This window comes from Amborella trichopoda, chromosome 11 (assembly GCF_054954075.1).
Source record: "Amborella trichopoda isolate Santa Cruz 75 chromosome 11, AtrichopodaSantaCruz75HAP2 v2.0, whole genome shotgun sequence".
Classification (NCBI taxonomy): Eukaryota; Viridiplantae; Streptophyta; class Magnoliopsida; order Amborellales; family Amborellaceae; genus Amborella; species Amborella trichopoda.
In genome coordinates, this window is record NC_142346.1 from 46,356,267 (window position 1) to 46,376,504 (window position 20,238).

General features: G+C 36.0%; 1 protein-coding gene and 1 non-coding gene across 2 annotated transcripts; both read right to left on the reverse strand.

Annotated features, from left to right (window-relative positions):
* Nucleotides 1–132: 132 nt before the first annotated feature.
* On the reverse strand, nucleotides 133–234 carry LOC148779956 (U6 spliceosomal RNA). The gene has a single exon (XR_016045115.1). It is a non-coding gene; the product is annotated as a U6 spliceosomal RNA (small nuclear RNA).
* Nucleotides 235–1,456: 1,222 nt separating this feature from the next.
* Nucleotides 1,457–16,661, reverse strand: LOC18427685 (26S proteasome non-ATPase regulatory subunit 12 homolog A). The gene is made up of 11 exons (XM_011622658.3): nucleotides 16,332–16,661; nucleotides 14,000–14,191; nucleotides 8,732–8,839; nucleotides 8,537–8,641; nucleotides 8,300–8,356; nucleotides 7,958–8,154; nucleotides 2,624–2,723; nucleotides 2,430–2,542; nucleotides 2,127–2,280; nucleotides 1,964–2,041; nucleotides 1,457–1,749 (listed from the first exon to the last, which is right to left on the reverse strand). The coding sequence occupies exons 1-11, from the start codon at nucleotides 16,332–16,334 to the stop codon at nucleotides 1,528–1,530; spliced, it is 1,329 nt and encodes a 442-aa protein (XP_011620960.2). The 5' UTR covers nucleotides 16,335–16,661; the 3' UTR covers nucleotides 1,457–1,527.
* Nucleotides 16,662–20,238: the final 3,577 nt, after the last annotated feature.

Below are 20,238 nucleotides of genomic sequence, written 5' to 3' on the forward strand. Positions count from 1 at the left end.
GTTAGCTTTTCAAAAATATTAGTTTTTTCAAGTAGATTAAGAGTTAGCTTTTCAAAAGGTGATGTTAGTAGCAAGAATGAAAACTATAATAGAGTGTGAGGTGCTACTACTACGACCCCGGCCCCCTTCCCGAAAAATTTGGACCATTTCTTGATTTGTGTGAAATTCTTGCGCAAAAGCCATGCCAATCTTCTCTAGATAGTTCTAACCCTAGAGTTAATATTAGTCAAACACCCCCCAAAATGCATAATATTTTCCAAACATTCCCCAATCCCTTTTTTTTTTTTTTGGGTTCCGTGACGCCAATCGAACTTGAGAAATAAGATAACTTGGAGGTCAAGTGCTGGTTCTATCAAAACTACTGTCAGTTAAAGCGAGCGGGCAACCAACTAAACAAAATGAAAGTGACTTCCAAAACTAGGATTAGGAATGCAAAGGAAGTGCATTCGTCGTTTGAACCAGAAAAAGTCCAGAAACACCTCTTTGCCAAGCCCTGAAAATCGCTTGAACCATCCAAAAATGAACCCACATCGTGGCCAAATACTCGCTTGAAGAAAAACAATTAAAAAAAAAATTTTTGGAGCATTCACCAGTTCTCAAAGGATTTAAGACTCAGAACACATCTCAAATCACTGCAAATTCAACTTTTTGCCTCAAATCCCCCCTCCCCCCCCCCGGCCCCACCCCACCCCCACCACCACCCAAACAATTGCATTTTCGATAAAAATCCATCTCTGAGGTAAGAGTTAAAAATCAGGCAAAAGGTCCCGAACACATCTAAATCCTACCCATTAACAGATATAATAGTTAAATTTGGCATCGCAACTAATCTCGAAGTAAAAACTATATGAAGAACAGAAAAGAAATCACTATTTTCCCCACTCCAAACTTTCACATGTTACAGTTATGACTTGCCAATTAACAGGGGGAGTTTAACAGCATTTTCCAACACTGGCACACCATGGTCTCTAACTCATCTAACAAAAGCATCTCCCATAAGTCACTACAGGTACTTAGCATTCGAATCTATTTTCCTCAAAAAACAAGAATTGACCTTATATGTGAAAGGGAAGTTAAACCAGCTTCACCATTCAACTATTTTTCTCAAAATACAAGAATTGACCTTCTATGTGAAAGCAAAAGTTACACCAGCTTCCCCATTCAAACTCAAATATCATTTGACGGTGCACTGGCAACAGATTATCTGCACCTGCGTAGGGTTACAACTGATATCATCAAGACAAATAGCAAAAGATGGGTCACCTCAAATACCTGGCGCCACATAAGAATCTCTCCAATTTTTTGATTTTCTAAACCATAGATCATAAAACCGCAAATCACCATCATTACATATCATTCTCAAAGCTTTCTTTTGTGACCCATCAAATGAAAGAGACGGGTCATCTTGGAATTGTTGCTAAACCTCGGAAGAAAACCCAAAGATCAAGAAGGAAAAACAGACAAAAAATGTACTATTTCAAATAAATTTTAAGTGCTATGTAACTCATCAGTATTTATGATACTCGTTTACTGAACTTTGAGGGCTGCCTTGTGAACCATGGTTTCCTTGTGGATTTGGTGGCAGCTCTTCTCAACCAGATCTAGCAGCTTCTCTAAGTTCATAGCCCAAGAGTTCAAAATGTCATTGCTGTCCTTGGGAGCTTGGAAGCACACTATGCCAGCTGGCCTATCAATCTTTGCCACCAGTGATTTTGAGACAACCATTTCAGATAGATGTTTCTCAGTTTCCTACAACAAAGACAGCAAAATATTGTAATATAATGTGCATTTCCAGACATCAATTAAAAAAAAAGAAGTGTAGTTCCAAATGCAAAAAAATCATTGACATATATTTCAAGGAGAATGAATCTAAGAATGAAAGTTAATTTGAGTCGACATAATGAGTAAATGAGTAAGTTCATTTTAAAATTTTGGGTGGTACGACGACATGAAGGAGAGGAACCTGCAAACTGAGGCACAATAGCTCCGCAAACCTCTTCAGTGTAATTCTCAAATAATATTTCGACACAACCAGAATATTCTGCAAATTGAACATACATTTGTTAGCTTATTATGAAAATTGGCTCGAGTACAAATAGCATCATTATCTGTCATGAAACAATTACATGTTCAATAATCCGTTCTCGAAAATCCTCCGCTGCCTTTTCACCCAAAGAACCTCCGGGCATATCCTTCTCACACTCAAACTCATCTTTGTAAGCTTCCCAAAGAGATGTCCATTGAATCACCTCCATTGTAACCAGCTGCTTTAGTAGCAAACTAAAATTGCAAATGCAACCAACTCCATTAAGAAGATTAACCAAATGACATATGGGTAAAGAAGAGTTTGACGACAGCGTTAACAATTGAAGATGGAGAGAATTAATTACAAACAATAGATGCATTGGCAATATTTCAAAGAAAAATACCGGAACATAGGGATCTCAGACAAATTTTTATCTTCCAAGGTAGAATTGAGAAGACTTGATTGCATGGGATCATGTGGAGACAGGGCTAAGTACCAGCAAATTTTCCTCAGCACCTACAATTTGATAAACCAATTAGAGGCTAATAACTCAGATCAAAAGGAGCAAAGAGGATATAATTAGAAGAGAACCCTTACAGGAATCCATTGCGCAGGATCTCCTTTAACAGATGGGATGTCATATATTGCTATATAGCTACGACAAACTTCCAAATAATCATTATGATGAAAGTAATACCTACACGGAAAAAAGTCAACAATGAGATCTACACGGAAAAAAGTCAACAATGAGATCCATTATGTAATTGTACATGTTGCGTGCATGTGTGTATGTGAGAGAGAGAGAGAGAGAGAGAGCCTTTGTAGGTCACCAAGGGCTTTGCTACATAAACTTTGTGAAAGAGAAAAAGAGGACTTGCAATGACTAACATTCCAGTTATTATATGTTCATCACTATAACACTAGATTAAGGGTTTACATATGAATTATGGAGCGAGCTCATGCCATTAACAATTATCTAATGACCATCACAAACTTAAGAGTTGTCTTGATGGGGAACACCATAGTTCAGATCAGAAATATTGACAAAGTATTAAATATCAAATTCTCTTACAGAAATTTTTCCAAATTTAAGAAGCGCCCAGTAAGAATCTTCCCCGAATTTAGATTTGGAAGGGTAAATAATTTCAGTCCAATGATGTTCATGTGTCCTCCATTTAGAAACGAACTTGCAGCCAGTGTATCAAAAAGCGCTAGGCGGGTCCTAGGCGGCCTGGGGAGTCCAGGCCCCCCAACGCCTAGGCGAGCGCCGAAAACCTGGGCGACTGCCCAGTTGAAAAAAAGTAAACACATAACCAATTACCAATATATCATATTCCAAGTTGAAAAAAAAAAAGATAGACGTCGAGAAGAGAATTTTGATAATCCATATTGTTAAAACAACAAACTATGAAACCATACAAGTGTAGGATATAAAAGTCAACATTCAACAAAAAAAAATATATACAGAACTTTAGAAAATATACAGTCTAACAAAAGTCAACACTCATGACTCAACACAACAGTCAACAGACTCAACACTCAGCACCAAGAGTCTTCAATCGTCGTCGTCATCGTCATCATCATCATGCAAGCCTCATCATATGCATCAGAGTCAAGGTCATCATCATCAAAGTCATCTCCCTCTTCAATATAACGCTTGTCCTCCTCTATTTCTTTTGAATCTGCCTCTTCCTCCTCTTCTTCTACCTTCCTCTTACTAGTATGTGCAGTCTGTGCAGATGAGGCCCTAGGAGTCTTGGCTACTCTACCCTTTTTTTTTGCTTCTCTAAACTCAAATATTGTATAATTTCCTCCTTGGTAGCCTCAGGAACATTTTTACAAGGAGCAACATCCCCCTTAATACTGGTAAGGTATTTTTTAAACCGGTAAATGGCCCCCATTAGTATCCTTTCCACAATAATTACATTTAATACGATTTTTATCACTTGGATTAGGGTTATAACCATACTTCCAACCCAAATCACCACTCCGACTAGAACCTGGACAAGATACTTCCATAAAACAAAGCTTATTTTCATCTTTTTCTGGTTCTTCAACATTCAGAAGATGTCTAATTTCATCCCGAACTGCTTCAGGAACCTTGTACAAGAAGCAACATTACCTCTAACACCAACAAGGTGTTTTTTGAATCGGCTAATACCCCCATTAGTATCTTTTTCACAAAAATTACACCTTATACAATTTTTATCATTTGGTTTTGGGTTGTACCCATACTTCCAACCCGGATCACTTTTTCTAAGAGTAGCAGAATAGATCTATGACAAGGAGTTTGCTCTTGTTTTTGTTTTACATAACTTATAAATTGCTTAATCTCCTCTCTGATAGCTTCAGGAACATTTTTACAAGGGAAAACATCCCCTTTAATACTAGTAAGATGTTTCTTAAACCGGTTTATGCCTCCTTTTGTATCTTTTTCACAAAAATTGCATCTAATGCAATATTTGTCATTTGGATTCGGGTTGTATCTATATTTCCAACCCGGATCTCCACTCCGACTAACTCTTGAAGAAGACATCTCAAAATAAAATAAGCAACCTAAAAAATGCACTTACATTGATTGCTCGAACTCCAAACTTTGAGAAACACTTTGATGATTATATCTGATGAATTCTTGTGGGTTTAGGTTTCAAATGAACCTAAAATCCATCCTTCTAAACTTTTATATCTTGAAAAAACTGAAAAAAAAAAAGCACTTTTCTGCCTCTAGGCGGGGCGCAAGCCCTGGGCAGCCACCCAAGGACCACTGCTCAGTATGGCCGCCTAGGTGCTGGGCGGTCCTATTTTTTTAACAATGCTTGCAGCCATCAAGGGAAGAGTATAGAAGTAGTAGCATATCTTCTAATTCATATTAGTTGGTCCCCCCATGTGTTGCCATGACTAATTATTCCTGGGGTGGATCACACTGCTGGGTAATCAAAACGGGATCAACTTTTAGAACATTTGAATAAAGGAACCGTTGCAAGGCCATTTTATACTCCTATTCATTTTAGAACAAAACTCCGGAACTCTTCAGTCAATCCTTCATCTTGCCATGAATTATAAGAATATATGATATGCACAGAACCCCCACATTGAGATACGGAAAATATAGGACAAATAATAGGCTACAGTCTTCAATATTTCACCACCCCAGTAAATTAGTTGCATTCTCAAACCAGAAAGATGTCATCTCCAACACTTGTCACAACTTCTCAATTCATGACCCCTTGAGTGTGATAACCAAGAGGAATTCTGCATAACCAATCAGCAAATCCATAAGATGGATCTTTAAATCGGTTACGCTTGAGTCTGCAGTTAGGTATAAAGCAACTATTCAGTTTGTCCAAATCCAAAATCTGACTTGAGCCAAAAGTTTGCAAGCCCTAAGAGGTTCCTAGTTAGAGTAGGTCATCCCTGCTACAAAAATCCTCCCTGCAGAACTTGTCACCGTTCTTTCTTCATTCGTGACTTCAGTTTCATCCGTGCAGATTTTTTATCCACCACTGAGTTTCTCGTTTGTGTTTCCCTCCAACAGGAGCATCACACTCCTGCATCCATCCCCAACTCCCTTTGGATAATATCAACATTCAACAAGGTTGTGCAAGTTGTTAATTGGTTTGCAAGGGGCTCCCTTCTCAGGTTATTAGTCACTAATCCCTCCCTCATGCACATCACACATCCCCCCCCCCCCCCCCCCCCCCCCCCCAATTCTCCTCTTTTATTTTTTCCCCCACCCATTTCTCAATTCCCAGCATGTATACGTTCAATTTTTTGGGCTTGAACTATTTAGTTGTGAGGATGTCACAATATGGCATGCCTTCAGTAGTGGATGACGGTTTATCTCGCCTTCGAACATGATTCACGTCTACGTGATGGTGGTGGGGATGTCCCGACGCTGCGTCTTCACATCACCGACGTGATATGGCCCAACTATGGTAGCCATATGAAGTCCTGCTTCACCGCGCCGACAGGACCCGATGTGGGTGGTGGCAGGCCTCTGAGGCTGCGCCGTTGCGTCCCTAACGCAATATGGCATGTCCCGATCGACGACATGGGGCAGTGGATGACGGTTTGTCATAGCACCAGACATGATTCACGTTTGGGTGATGGTGGTGGGGATGTCTCGACATTGCGCCGTCATGTCACAGACGTGATATGGCCCAACTATGGCAGCTAGATGCAGTCCTGTTTCACCTACCCGACAGTACCCGATGTGGGTGGTGAGGTGTGGCAGGCCTCTGAGGCTACGCCGTTGCGTCCCTGACACAGTATGGCATGTCTCGATCGAAGATATTTGGCAGTGGATGATGATCCTCCCTCAGATCCCTGTTGGGGGCCTATTTCGTGCTGCCTTCCTTCATCTTCCCCTTCCCCAACCCCCATCTTTGTCCTTCTCGACCTCCACCTCTGCAATTCTATTCAGTTGTGAAAGGCAACACAAGTTTGCATAGGGAACAGTATGTTCCAACTTGCAGGATGTAAATCCCTTTCCCTTCTCTACTCTAACTCTTAGTTAATCAACCAACACCAACCCCCTCTTCTCCTTCACCCCCAAAAATAAATAAATAAACTCCCCAACCCCTTTCTCTATCTCCCCTTTTGCTCCAGACTGACACCCAAGTCACTTCACAGCATTCACAAGGACATGCAGTCTGTGGCTTTAACCTTATATGGTAAAATACAGTCATTTTCAACAGAATAAGAAAAAACGCAGTCTACCAGCAGAGTCTCCAGTCTCCTAATAACCAGCCACATGAATTTGGCATGCCTTCATTTTCTTTTTAAATTTCATTAACCACGCATAATTCCATCCTTCATCAACCCCAGATTCTTCCATCCACAAAATATCCTCTAGAAGGACCTCCAATCAACTTCCCCTAACTTCAGCATCCGTGCCTTAGATTTTTTGATTTCCAAATCATGTATCTACCACCTACATGCTAGAAAAAATGCTCAATTTAAGCTAGGTAATTGAAATTACTAACGATTTGGAACACTGCCACAAATAAGGCAGATGACTTCAACTAAGAGATGAGGAGTATAAAAGGGTCTAGGGAGGACTCTAACGGCCAAATAAGTTATGCTTGAGGTGGGAGATTGGGACATTGAAAGGTAACATACACATGCTGGCAGATTGAAGTGTGTGAAGACAACAAGATAAAACCATAGCAGGCTGACATCCTGTCCATGTTCTGACAATAAAGTCAAACCATCATACTATGGTCCTCAGGAAGTCACATTTTGAGGAGTGTCATTTCGACTCTTGCAAGATGGATCTGAGAGGTAAGTGCCTTGCAGCCAGTGGTATTGAGGAGCCTCTATGAATCCCTTGTTACCTTCTCATAATACTTCAATTGCATATCATCAATCAAAAAAATGTAATTTAAATGCATGTTATTTTAAAAATATCTTGTTTTATCAATAGTTATTTTTTCACAAATTTAAAAATAACAAAACATAAAGAACTTTCGAGTCTTTCATAGAAATGTGAAAAACTAACTTTAAAGTTATCCGCAATGTAGATCTCTGGCAATAACACCTCTGAAGATGAGATTCTTATTAGTTAGCACAAAAGGTTAGAGAAGGTTTTGCCATGGAAAAAGAACAGCAAACATACTTCCACCAATGTCAACTTGTTTTGTTTTTTAAGAAAACATCTACTACGTATGCAATACTTGCTACATAACAAGATTTAGGAAGCATATAACTATAACTACAAGAAGACATGTGATAGCATTATCTCATGTCTCAAATCACAGTCCTGTGTGCATGATGACAGAAATGCCGCTCCAACAATTATGGAATGGGCACAATCTGATTTGCAAGATTGAGAGCATGTAATAGTACTAACCTCGAATATTCTCTAGGCTTATTAAGTTAGCAAGCTTCAGAAAGTTAAAAAAAAAAAAAAAGGAAAAAAGAAAGGATTACCGAATCATTAGTTCATAGTAGATTCGCTTCAACTCTAGTAGTGAAGGTATATCAGCTGGAGCCTCTTCAACAACATTATCCCCTTCCTTTGGTTTCTTTTTCTCTTTCAAAGGGTCAGCATCAAATACTCGAGGACTTATTTTCCTTGATAAAATCTGTGCACGGACATAATCCTTGCGGTCTAAACAAAGGCGAACCTGTGCAGGTTTTAGCATTGAAAGAAAAATCACATAAATTAGCATGATCAGTAAAGACAATGATCATTTAGTCAACATAGTACATAAATGATCTGCTAGAAAAAGAATGATCTTCTGGAAATGTCTAGTAAAATATGTGTCATACTTGTTCCAGGATGAATGCTATTTTCTCAGTTTTTGCCATAGCACCAAAGGTCTCCACCTGCAATACAATGCTCCTCATTCATAACAAACTTTTGGGCCAGAACAATATTAATAAATATGACAGCATTTCATTCACATCTTTAAAACAAGAAATACGTATTGATTCACATGCAACTTCACAAATACGAACAACTGATAGTGATCCCCATGGAAATACATTTCAAATGATCACACTTACAGCAATTTCCTGCATCAAGTCAGCAGCCTCTGCAATAAGGCCCTGTTCTTCCTTAATTTTCGCAAGTTTTTTAATCAACCTTGCCCTTTCTATTTCAACATAAATCTGAAAAAAAGACCATCAGTTTCAAGAAAAAGTTGATAATTACTGAAGCACAAGCATAAAAAAATCAAGCTCTCAGGGGCTTCTATTCACCTTCCCAGCAGAGACATTGTTCAATGTTTTAATCAACTCTACTCGTGTCTCGATATCAGGTGTCTCATCTATGTATTGCATCGCTTGCTGAACCATTGCCGTTACTGCCTGGATGCCAAGAATAATAAATCAAAAAAACAAATGAAGGGCAACCGTTAACATATCCAATACTTCATGTTTTTGGATTCATATGAGAAATGAATTTTTGCAGTGTAGCACATTATTCTTGGGGCAATGAGAGAGATATAGAGAGGGAGAGAGAACTATTCCTTTGGTTAATGTAAAACATACTGAGGGATCTCACCATGGCAAAGCACTTCCATAACATGGCATCAAAGATAAAACTATAAAATACAGAAGGCTTAGAATGAATACAACCATATACAAAAAAAGAAGTGTGAGAGCTACACATGGGAAGATATAGTTGACATCAGATCCCTCCAAGAAATGTTAACATTTCACATATGACTTCGCAAATAAAAAAGTTCAGTTATACTCCATGAAGCCACAAACTAAAGATATTGTCCTCATAAGAGATGTAGACTCATCACGAATCTGAAGTTTGTTGCATATAATGCTGTTGTAGATAGCTAAATATAACCATGAAATGCCAGCAACATTTAGAAAACAAGGACAAAAGCGTACAATGAAGTTGCATCACTAAATACAATATATATCAATTGGTTAAAGAGTATTAATGACTAACAGAGAAAGAGACATGAAGAGCACCAAAAACCACATTCAAGAGACCCAAGCACGTAAAGAGGTGTGCCAGGTTTCAGAAATGAAGGAAAAATCTAGTAAAAACAGTCAGTCGATAAGAAGAATCACAATGAGATTCATGTTTTGGACCTAAGCTTAAGGAATTAATAATTTCATCCATGACAAAAAGAAAGATATATAGATTGAAAAATAATAAACTGCTTCATCGTCACGTGTATGTTATAACTAACTCTTCTTGCAATCTCCCTCTAAATGCCAAGACTGAGTATTAACCGTTGTTGTCCAAGAGTGGTCATCAGCTTCGGAAGTTAAATAGCTGACCTCATAGCTACTAGAACCTCCCAACAAAGGTGGTCACTTCCAGTCCGGAAGCTCGCTCCTGCTCTCCAAGGAGGGCTCTCGCTCCTTTACAATTCTTAAACATTGGGATCTCGATCCTTCTTATTAGGGATAGAGATCCTAAGTTACATAGGATCCAAATTCTTTTGTGCCAATCTGAGGGTTCATAGGTAATGGAACCGAGGTTCCACCAATGTGGGACCAAGATTCCCTAGGCCGTAGACTCTACTGTCCCTCTTTTCCTCTTTAATGTGCCACGAAATCAAGTTTTGATCTTCATCTTAATGCTAAGCAATGGCTATTCTGCATACTTAGCTGACACTTTTGAATATTATGTAACATATTAGTTGCATATTTTGTTCATACACATAATTCACGATGGTGGTAGACTACATTGTCCTCCCTGGTCTTCAACTTAATACTTATTTCACTGCTTTTTTTTTGACAAATGGCCATGATTGTTATTATGCTACGTAAAGTCATAAACTACAATCAAAGAATGGAAAAATTAAAATATTATATGATGATTCAATACTTATGTTTTTCATAAAGTTTCAATTTCTATAAAAAAATTTGTTACTTGATTAAAATATAAAGTACATTCACATAAATACAAAAATACTAAATTATAATAGAATGATACAATTTCTTACATTTTAATAAAATTTTGAATTTAAAAAATCATTAAATATTTATGGACTGCACTCCGACCTAGGGAGCCCTAGTTAAGTGCACTCAAGGACCTCGATTTTTAACGAGATGGAGCACAGACATGTAGAACTTATTATTCGATCTTAGAAGTTGGGATCAAGCTCCCCAAATCCCTGATTTTAGAGGTATACAGACAGCAACCCCTAAACTAGGATCTTCTAGCCTTTCACAATCCCCCACTCCAGATATGATCCCGGAACGGGTCGTGATCCCAGTCCCGACCCAGTAACTATGGTTGATCTCCTAAACCATTTGTGAAGTGAAACAGAAAAACCAAAGAGTCTCCACAGGTTCATACAAAGATTACCTCAGGCCCAGGAAACATATAATGGGATCCAAAAGTTCAGGAACTAGAGTCCCTGGTTTTCTTTTTGGATCAATAACAAGTGTCACTAGTGTTGAAGATGGCTGATACTTGTTTGTTGCAGATATCCATCAAGATGACCCAGCTTCTAGGCAACCATTTTACCCTTAAAGTGACTTCTCCTAAGACATCAAGATTCCTTCCATATCCTCACAATGACTTGAGAATAAGAGCCTTGTCCATCACTCTGACAATTTGTAACCCAAGCTCCCATCTTAGCCCAGCAAGCTTCCTCCCACTTGAATATTTTGAACTTGTGAGACTAAATTACACCTCTACACAAGAACTTTCTCTAGAATGTTTCCATAATCTCCCGACTTCTTAGCCTGGCAAACTTCCTCCCACTTGAATAAATGGAACTTGTGACTGAATACCACCTCTACACAAGAACTTTCTCAAGAATGTTTTCATATTCTCCACTATTAAACAAGGGATGAGCAACAATGATATGATGATATGATGTTGGTTAACATGAGTAATCATGGCCCATATGACACGGTGATGATGACAAGTTGAATCTAATCTGGCCATTTTGATGCCTTCCTCCTCTCAGACCATTCCACCCCTTGATTCCCATGATATTCCTTACTCATATCACAAAACATAGCTCTTAAGGCAGAGCCATTTCAATCATGCAATGCTTTAGTACTGCATTGCCTAGGATCAATTTACATTTATCAACCATGCAAGGCCATCTCATAGCATCTATGTATCACCTCATCATCTTATATTACCCACCTATGCGAGTAGCATTATAGCAAGAGAAAACTTCTGCTTGCAAAGTCAATATCTGACATAAATGAGCCTCTTGATTTCACAATGAAATTCTCTAGTAATCATTGCCAAACTATGATTAGGAAGATGGAGAAGAGGGGCTGTCCATATTGCAATCCTCCAAAGAAACTGAAGGAACCTTTAGGAGATCCATTATCTATTGACCATGACGAAGACATGGAGGATACACATATTATATCCACCTTTTCCATCCAACACTGAACATGGTCCTTCAAAGAAGATAGTGAAATCCAATAGATCTAATAAACCTTCATCCAATATGGCAAAATAGGATTCATGTAGCCAACACCAAATAGTTGGGATAACGCTCGGATGATGATGATCTACCTTAAATATGTATTCCATAAATGAGGTGAACATTCTTGCAGCACCTTTATTAGTCTTCACAGCCAAATAAATCAAAAGCATAGTTGCCGGGATCGTCCAACCCAAGTGGCAACATCGGTGTTCTTGGAGAGGGTTTTGAAGGTACCTCAATTTTTAGATTTTATTTGGATCTCAATCTCATTATTAGGGATCAAGATCCCAAAAGGCTGGGAGTGATCACAACCTTATGAAAATTACATTGTTTAATGTTTCAAAAATTAAACAGTGTAATCTTAAAATAGGTCTATTTCTTAAGATTACACTATCTAATTCTAGCTCTCAATGTCAATTGTGTACTTAAATGTTGGACTTAATTTTTTGCATGATCCAAAAGGTTGGGAGCGTGATCCCCAAAAGGATGGGATCAAGACCCCAAAAGGTCGGGAATGTAACCCTAGAATAGGCATTTTACAGATGGTGTATCCTACACACAGAAATCTTCTGGCCATCCCGATTCCATGCTTCAGATCCCTATATCATTTCAATGTGACTCGTACTTCCAACAACTATGCTTAAAGGAAAATTCTGGTACGAGGATGAAAATGACCTCCCTCTTTTTTGGGGATGATCTCCTTTCTCAATATTCATGGCATACCTCAACCCTCATTGCACAAACCTTACCTGCCACTCCAAAGTAAAACAAAGATGAACACACTGGATATAAAAGACATCCAATTTATCACTGCATCACATACTTCAATGCTTACTCCTTTTTTATACACATCCATGCACATGTATGAGAGCGCATACGCATGCTAGGAAAAAGGGATGCTAGATTCTTTCCAAGACAATTACCTCTTGTATAAAGAATAGAAACACGGCGATATGCACATGTTTCTTTTTGGGTTGCGGATGAATTTGGAATGAGAGACAAGGGAATTTCTTAAAGGATGAGAATAAAGAGGAACTTTTGTCGAACAGAAGAAAAAGAAAAATGGAAGGGGTGACAATCAATGGCATGAATGAAAGAAATCATAGGGGTACATCATAAGATAAGAGATCTCACCAGGATCATCAAAATTCCTGCATATCTTTCTAAATACCATTCCAAAACAAATGTAGAGACAAGTATTTTGAAGCACTGACTCGAGTAGAGACTCACTAGGGTCTTGAGCCTGAATCAGCAGATCAACTCAACTGATTCTAGAGTCTATTCAGGAAAAAAACACTGAAGGGCTAAAAACTGTAAGACTTAGGCAAGTGAAGTGGAATTGCCATAGTACTCACTAGAGTCCCCGAGACGAATTGAATCGGGTAAGTTCCGAGTCAACTCACAGAATTTTAAAACACTCATAGAGACTAGTGATTAGAAGTATTTTTGAGGACTAAAAATTTTAATGCATAACTCAGTGACCCCATGTTGATCAAGAATGGAAAAAGAGGAGACATATCTATACACATTCACATGCATCTAAATCACATGCAAACACACATTAATATCTACATACAGAAATGCAATAAACAAAAACAAACCCTGAAAATCATTAACATAATATCCCTTCATTGTGTCAACCCAATCAAAAACATCAAAAAACTACTTAAAGTTTGAAACTCTACTGTAAGATATACATACGTACACACAGACCATTTTCTCCTAATACATATATCCACGTACAATATAGTGTTTTTTCAATGCTGATGTTAGTCATCATATAATTTGGAGCGAGGAGAAATCATAAATGAAGCATGTCTTATTAGAAGATTCCAACACATAAACATAATGCATAGAATAAACTTCAGTGAGAAAAGGAACACACGTAGAATAATTTAAGGCAGACAACGTCAGATAACAATCAAACAACTAAAAAAAAAATGACTACATAAATGGTTGAATCAATATCTCAGAAAATGCCAAGAGATCATCGAAAATAATGTTTGGAGGTATTTCAATTTCAATAAAGAGGATGAGAGAGCGATTTCCTCAAGACTTATTAAAGCACACTAATTTTCTCAAAGAAAACAAGATTGACCTGCTTAAGCTGACCCCTTCTCTTTGAAAGCAAAACAATTTGATCATTAAGAGTCTTCCATGCACAGGCCTCGTAGCAAAGCTGCACGATATCAATGACCGCTTTTTTGGTTCCGGCAACATCGCCAGCAAGCCTCATTTGCTTTTCTACATTTAGAAGAGATTCTATGGCTGCGTCCAAATTTTTGTGTTCCTGAAATAACAAGCAATATTAACAAATTAACACAAGCAGGTACTAAAAGAAAGATTAACCAATTATTTCAAAAGTAATCCAACCTCAGAAAAATTTATGTCTCTCAGTTGTACAGGCAAACTTGATTAACAGCTAAACAAAGAAGAAACAACAGTTTCTCAAAGTGAACCAACAAAAGGAAGTCATCACCATAACTTGAGATTTAATGAAACCACACAAAGTTCATCTTTTATACTTCAGATATCACAATACCCCTAAACTAAAATAATAAAGTGAGAACTTCTCCAAGGTGCAAAAGGAAGAGATAAAGAAACCAAAAGCTCCACAAAAAACAAATTTTTCTCCTTATTTATTTTACATGGCATGCACAATCGAACACAAGCCATCTCTTCTTCTTTTTGATCAATACAAGTTCCCTTTTTCTTATTTAGTCTTTGGTAAGTTTGTTCTTGTTTTAATGATAGGTAAAAGATCCCTACCAAGCTGCAACTAGTAGAAAACCACTCAACACATAATTATTCCATTTTTTTTGCTATTGTCTGGATTAATCCGAGTCTTAGTAAGGCAGGTCAAGCATTATTTTTAAAATTAAATAAAATAGAGAACTTCTAAAACATTTTGTTAAAATACTTTCATACATTTCTGAAAAATTAGAAGGAGCAAAAACAACATCAGAAAAAAAATAAAAAATAAAAACTTATTGACACAACAAGAATCAACATCAAATCGCTGATTCTTAATGACTTACCAATGATAAAAACCCATCCCAAAAGTTCCAATCTCCCACCAAGAGAACAAACACAATCACCACAATAAACCCATCAAAGCATCCACCAAACAACACTACGGGAAAAAAAAACATCAAGAATCAACCCACAAATCACCAACTCTCCACCAAATAAAAAAACATGAAATTCACCGCAAAGCCTTGAATTTGCCCCAAAAAAAACCCAACAAAATCACCATAATAAAGGCTCTGGAACATCTATAAAATAATTCATCACAATGATTGCCAAATGAGCACAAGTTTCCTTTTCTTAAAACCCTTTAAAGCCAATTTTCTAAATATTTTCAGTATACTAACTCCAGCAATAATAAGTAAATCATGAGCTTACTTGCATACTGGAATGCTGGGGAAAATTGAGTAAGTGAGTCCAAGTCACTAGAGAATTGATAGAGAGATGGAGAAATTGACTAAGGGAGTCCAAGAGAATCGATAGAGAGATGGAGTGCAAACTTTGGGTTTTAGGTAGGGAGAGAGAGAGAGAGAGAGAGAGAGAGAGAGAGAGAGAGAGGAGTGAAATGTGAAAAGCATTTGGTCTCTTTGATCTACTTGGAGAATACCCTTACCTGTGTTGACACTCACACCAATAACCGTGTTCATACAATATATAAAACCATCCTCAAATGTCCAAATTTCATGTCATCCCCCCCACTCCCCACCACTCCAAAACCCACAAAAAAGGAAAAAAAAAAAAAAGGGAAAAGAAGAAGAAGAAGAAGTAGAGTTGCCTGTTTTGTTCATTTAAACCTGTTATATCTAAATCACCATATATATTGACATTAAATTCTAAGATGAAGCAGTCAACTGAGATTTCAGGTTTATTTTGGTTTTAAAATTCAAAATTGTGCCATGAAGGTTTTCGCAAGATCAAAATAATGCCATACTGTTAGCTCCCAACAACCATTATTATGGCAGAAACTGAGCTTAAACCCAAAATCTTTTAAGTCAACTAAGCCCAATACTAACATCTATAGTTATAGCATGCTATAATTTTTCTACGGTTTATGTTCACATTATAGGAGAAACAAGTTATTAATCATTATATTAAGATTATTTGGCACAAAAGTTATCCCATCTTTAGAGAATAGGTAAAGATGGACACTTGCCTCCATAAATAAAAAAGAAAAAGAAAAAAAAGAGAAGAATTCCTGATACAAAATCAGAAAGAAAATGAGGTGAAAATTAAGACAATTGAAGCTAAGACAATACCTAAAGAAATAGATACTAGAAGCTAAAACTGAAGAAAAGTTCAACGCATTCAGTTTGTTTATAAATGCCAAGCAATAGATCTTCTACAAATAGGGAAAAGAGAAGGGAGGAAAAAGAAAACAAACCCCAAATAAGACTGGAACTTACCATTTTAACTGTGCTCGTCGCGGTTTGTGCTATGTCCTTTGTGCAAGTAAAGGAGATCTGAGAGAGAGAGAGAGAGAGAGAGAGAGAGAGAGAGAGAGAGAAACCAACTTTTCTACAGTAAAGAGGGCAACGAGAAGAGACGATGTTTTCTATAGGAAAGGGGGCAAACAGAAGATAGAGAGAAAAAGAGAGAGAGAGAGAGAGTCAGAGGGGTTTGATCTTGTAGAGAGAGAGAGGGGTTTTGTAGAGAGAGAAAAGAGGTTTGATATTGTAGAGAGAGAAAGGGGATTTAGGGGAAAGAGAACAGAGAGAAGATGCTTGCCAAGCAACGGAGGAAAAGGGAAGGGATTTGAAGCGCATAAAAGTTAATAAATACTCCACTTTTTAATTGTTATTTAATTTTAGAAAATCTTTATAAATAGAGAAATTTACCTCTATCTCATTTAATTGTTATTTAATTTTATAAAATCTTTATAAATAGAGAAATTTACCCTCTATCTCATTTACAAATGGGTGTAGTTTGCATGAGATTGCAACCTTAAACAATTCAATTAAAGCGCACTACTAAATTTTATTGTAAATATAATTTTGATATAAAAATTATTAAGATGGCTTGGTAATCTATCAAGATACATGAAAATTTTGAAAATGGACGGCCTAAATAATGTGTTGCAAGATAAACTATTTTGCGGATTCGAAATCTTGTTTTTTCTTTTTGTATTCGTCCATCTCGATGTTGAGATGATCAATTAGAGGTTTTTCCAACATCTAAAGAACTTTTTATAATGAATTTTTAAGTGCACTTTTAATTTTACATTTTAAGACTGCAATCTTATCAAACTTTTTCCTTTAAAATTTATAATTATCAAAATATTTTCAAATTTTTCTATAATTTATGCATAATTTTTTAACCGTTTATTTTTTTTATTTTTTTTTTCAATTTTACCCTCACTTGAGAGATTTAAAAGGAACCTACTAACTATATATATATATATATATATATATATATATATATTAGTGATTATGCAATTTCGGATGTTCAAATTCCCAACTTATACTTAGATTTTGGATTTTGAATATCGGATATTGCTTGGAACCTCCATTACTACGAACTGTGGGATATTAAAAATCTAAGGTCATGACTTTAAATTTTGAACATCGATTTCGTTTTGAGCAAATCACTGTTTTTTTTTCGCGCTAATTTTCTAAGCAGCTCAATGATCAGTTGGAACTTCTGATCAGTTGGAACTTGGAAGTGAAGCAACGATTTTCGCATGAGTTAAAACTTCTATGTACCTATAACTATAAAAGGTATTAACGTAGTACGGGTAATTTATCTATCATTTTTTAGTGGTAATAAACCGAACCAAAAACATAATAAATATTTGAAAAAATATATAATTAAAATTTTTATCTTTGGTATAAAAAGTTCACAATCATCTATAGCCATTTAATGTAAAACCATGTAGTCAGGCTTGTATTATTAACCACGCTAAAATTTTGAGAAAATTTTTCATAAATTTTGTAAAAAAAGATGGCACACTCTTGCTGCCCAATCTAACAGCCGCCACTATTAAACTGTCCTTGTAACCCACTTTATTTTTTTATTTTTTGTGTATGTCGAAGATGAGTACAAAAATTGGATGTTTGAACCAGCACACTTGAAAAAGAAGGGAGAGGTTTCTATGCTTCCCCTATAGCATAGAAGTTCTATCCCTCATTTACCATCCAGCCGTCCAATTTTAACCAAGAGAGTCACTCACCGTTTTATCTTAGATCTGACTTCTCAAAATATTTTATTTTTAGTTTTTTGTTATACAAATTGTATGAATATGAAATTTGGTACGTACCATCGTTTCATTGGGGTGCACCTATAAAAAAAATTAAAAATAATTTTTCGATAAAATATAATGATCAAAATACCCCTTGAAACTTTTAAAAGTATTTTGGTCATTTTATTTTATTGAAAATATTTTTTTTATATTTTTTGCTAGTGCGAGTTTAATAGAGGAATGGATGTCCAAAATTTGGTGTCAAAATAGTTTATAGAAAAAAATTAAAAATACAATAGTATAGAGATGTGACATTGTAATTGGGGCAATTTTAACCCTTAATTTAGAATGGATGGTTCGATAAAGGGGAAAGTATAACTTCTATGTTTTAGGGGAAACATGTAAAGCTTGTCTGAAAAAAAAATTACGATGTTCTAATATTGAAAAACGACCATCTAATTCTTAGAAAAATCAAATCTAAGTATTTAGGAGCTCAAAATTTATTTATTTTTTCCTTTTTGAAAACACTCATTTGTGATTTTAAAATGTATCCCAAAATTTTCAATATAATAGAATGAAACTCATATGAAAACCATAATAAGGGTCGTAACCCACTATTGGTCCGCCTAAGGAGGTCTTGGGAGGGGTGGACAGAAAACGGTCCTAATCTTTAGCTTTTTAACCTTTAGCTTATATATAAAGTAGCCATTCTCAGGATTCAAAGGCACGCTTTTGTGCTGCCTACCCGAGCCTTTTACCCTTACTTGGTGTAAAGGTCCCTTTATGCATGAGCCAAAGGTACGAGACCTTTGAAACCCATGTTCTATGGAAATGTCAAATAAAACCCTAATGATTTTCTCAATAAACTCTCAGCAGGTCTTTTGAGAGTGTTTTGGACCAAAATATCCTTTTTACAGATATGTAAAAAGTAAAAAAATCTTAAAAAAACCAACAAAAAAAATCTATAAAAACTTCAAAACTCCCTCTTTCGAAGCCTTCATTAAATATTTTTGCTGCTCAAAGAGAAAAAAAAATCGATTTTAGTAACTTAAATTTCCCTTTAAAAAGGTTATATATATATATATATATATATATATATATATATATATATATATATATATATATATATATATATATTTTAAATATCTATAATTTCCCTAATATATTTGCCTTGGGTGTCACAGCAGTGGAGAGAGAGAGTCTTGCTCTTTTCTAAGAATTTTTTTTTAGGATTTGATCTTTTTAAATATAATTCGTGAGGAGTTTGTTGTTCAAGAGCTTTTTAAAAAACGTGTTAATATTGCTGTAAAGTAAAATAAAATGGTGAGATTGAACTTGAAATTTTCATAAAAGACTGAGTTTTCTTGAAGGGATTGAATATTAAAAGTTCACTTATTTGTTATACAAGGTTCCAATAATTTTTAGCCATTGGAGGTAAGATTCAAATAAATGAAAGTGTCACAATATTCATAAAATTTTATGTTGAACTTTGTGTTCAAACAATGACACATTCTCAATCATCAGATTTCAAATCTAATGGTTAATAATGATTGTAACCTCCCAGTATAAAACATGAAAGATCTCATTATATACATTGCCTTTTTTAAAAAACAATGACCTATATAGTACATAAATTTCCCCCTTGTTTTTTCTGTTTGTTACCGACAATTCTATGTTGACAAAGCCATCACAGATATAATGCTGGTAGAGGGTGCAATTGTCCTTCATAGTAATCCTTTGAATCCATACAAAGTGGACATTCAATATCCCAAAAGGAAAAGAAAAAGAGCCCAATAAAATGAAAAGAAAACGTGTTTTCCTGTTGTGTAGTGGAAAAAAGAAAAGGAAAAGAAAGAAAACAAGTCTTTTAAATATGGGCGTGGTTTCTATAAGATTCCAACCTTAAACTATCCAATTAAGGCGCACCTCCAAATTTTATCATGATATGTAATTTTGTTGTAAAATATTTTTAGGATTATCTTAAATTTATTTTCATATCTAATTAAAAAATTTCAAACTCTAAAAATGGTTAAAAACAAGTAGATCTATAAAAATATGAAAATCTTGAAAATGGACGATCTAGATAATGTGTTGCAAGACGCATTATTTCTGAATCTCAAAAACGTTTTTTTTTT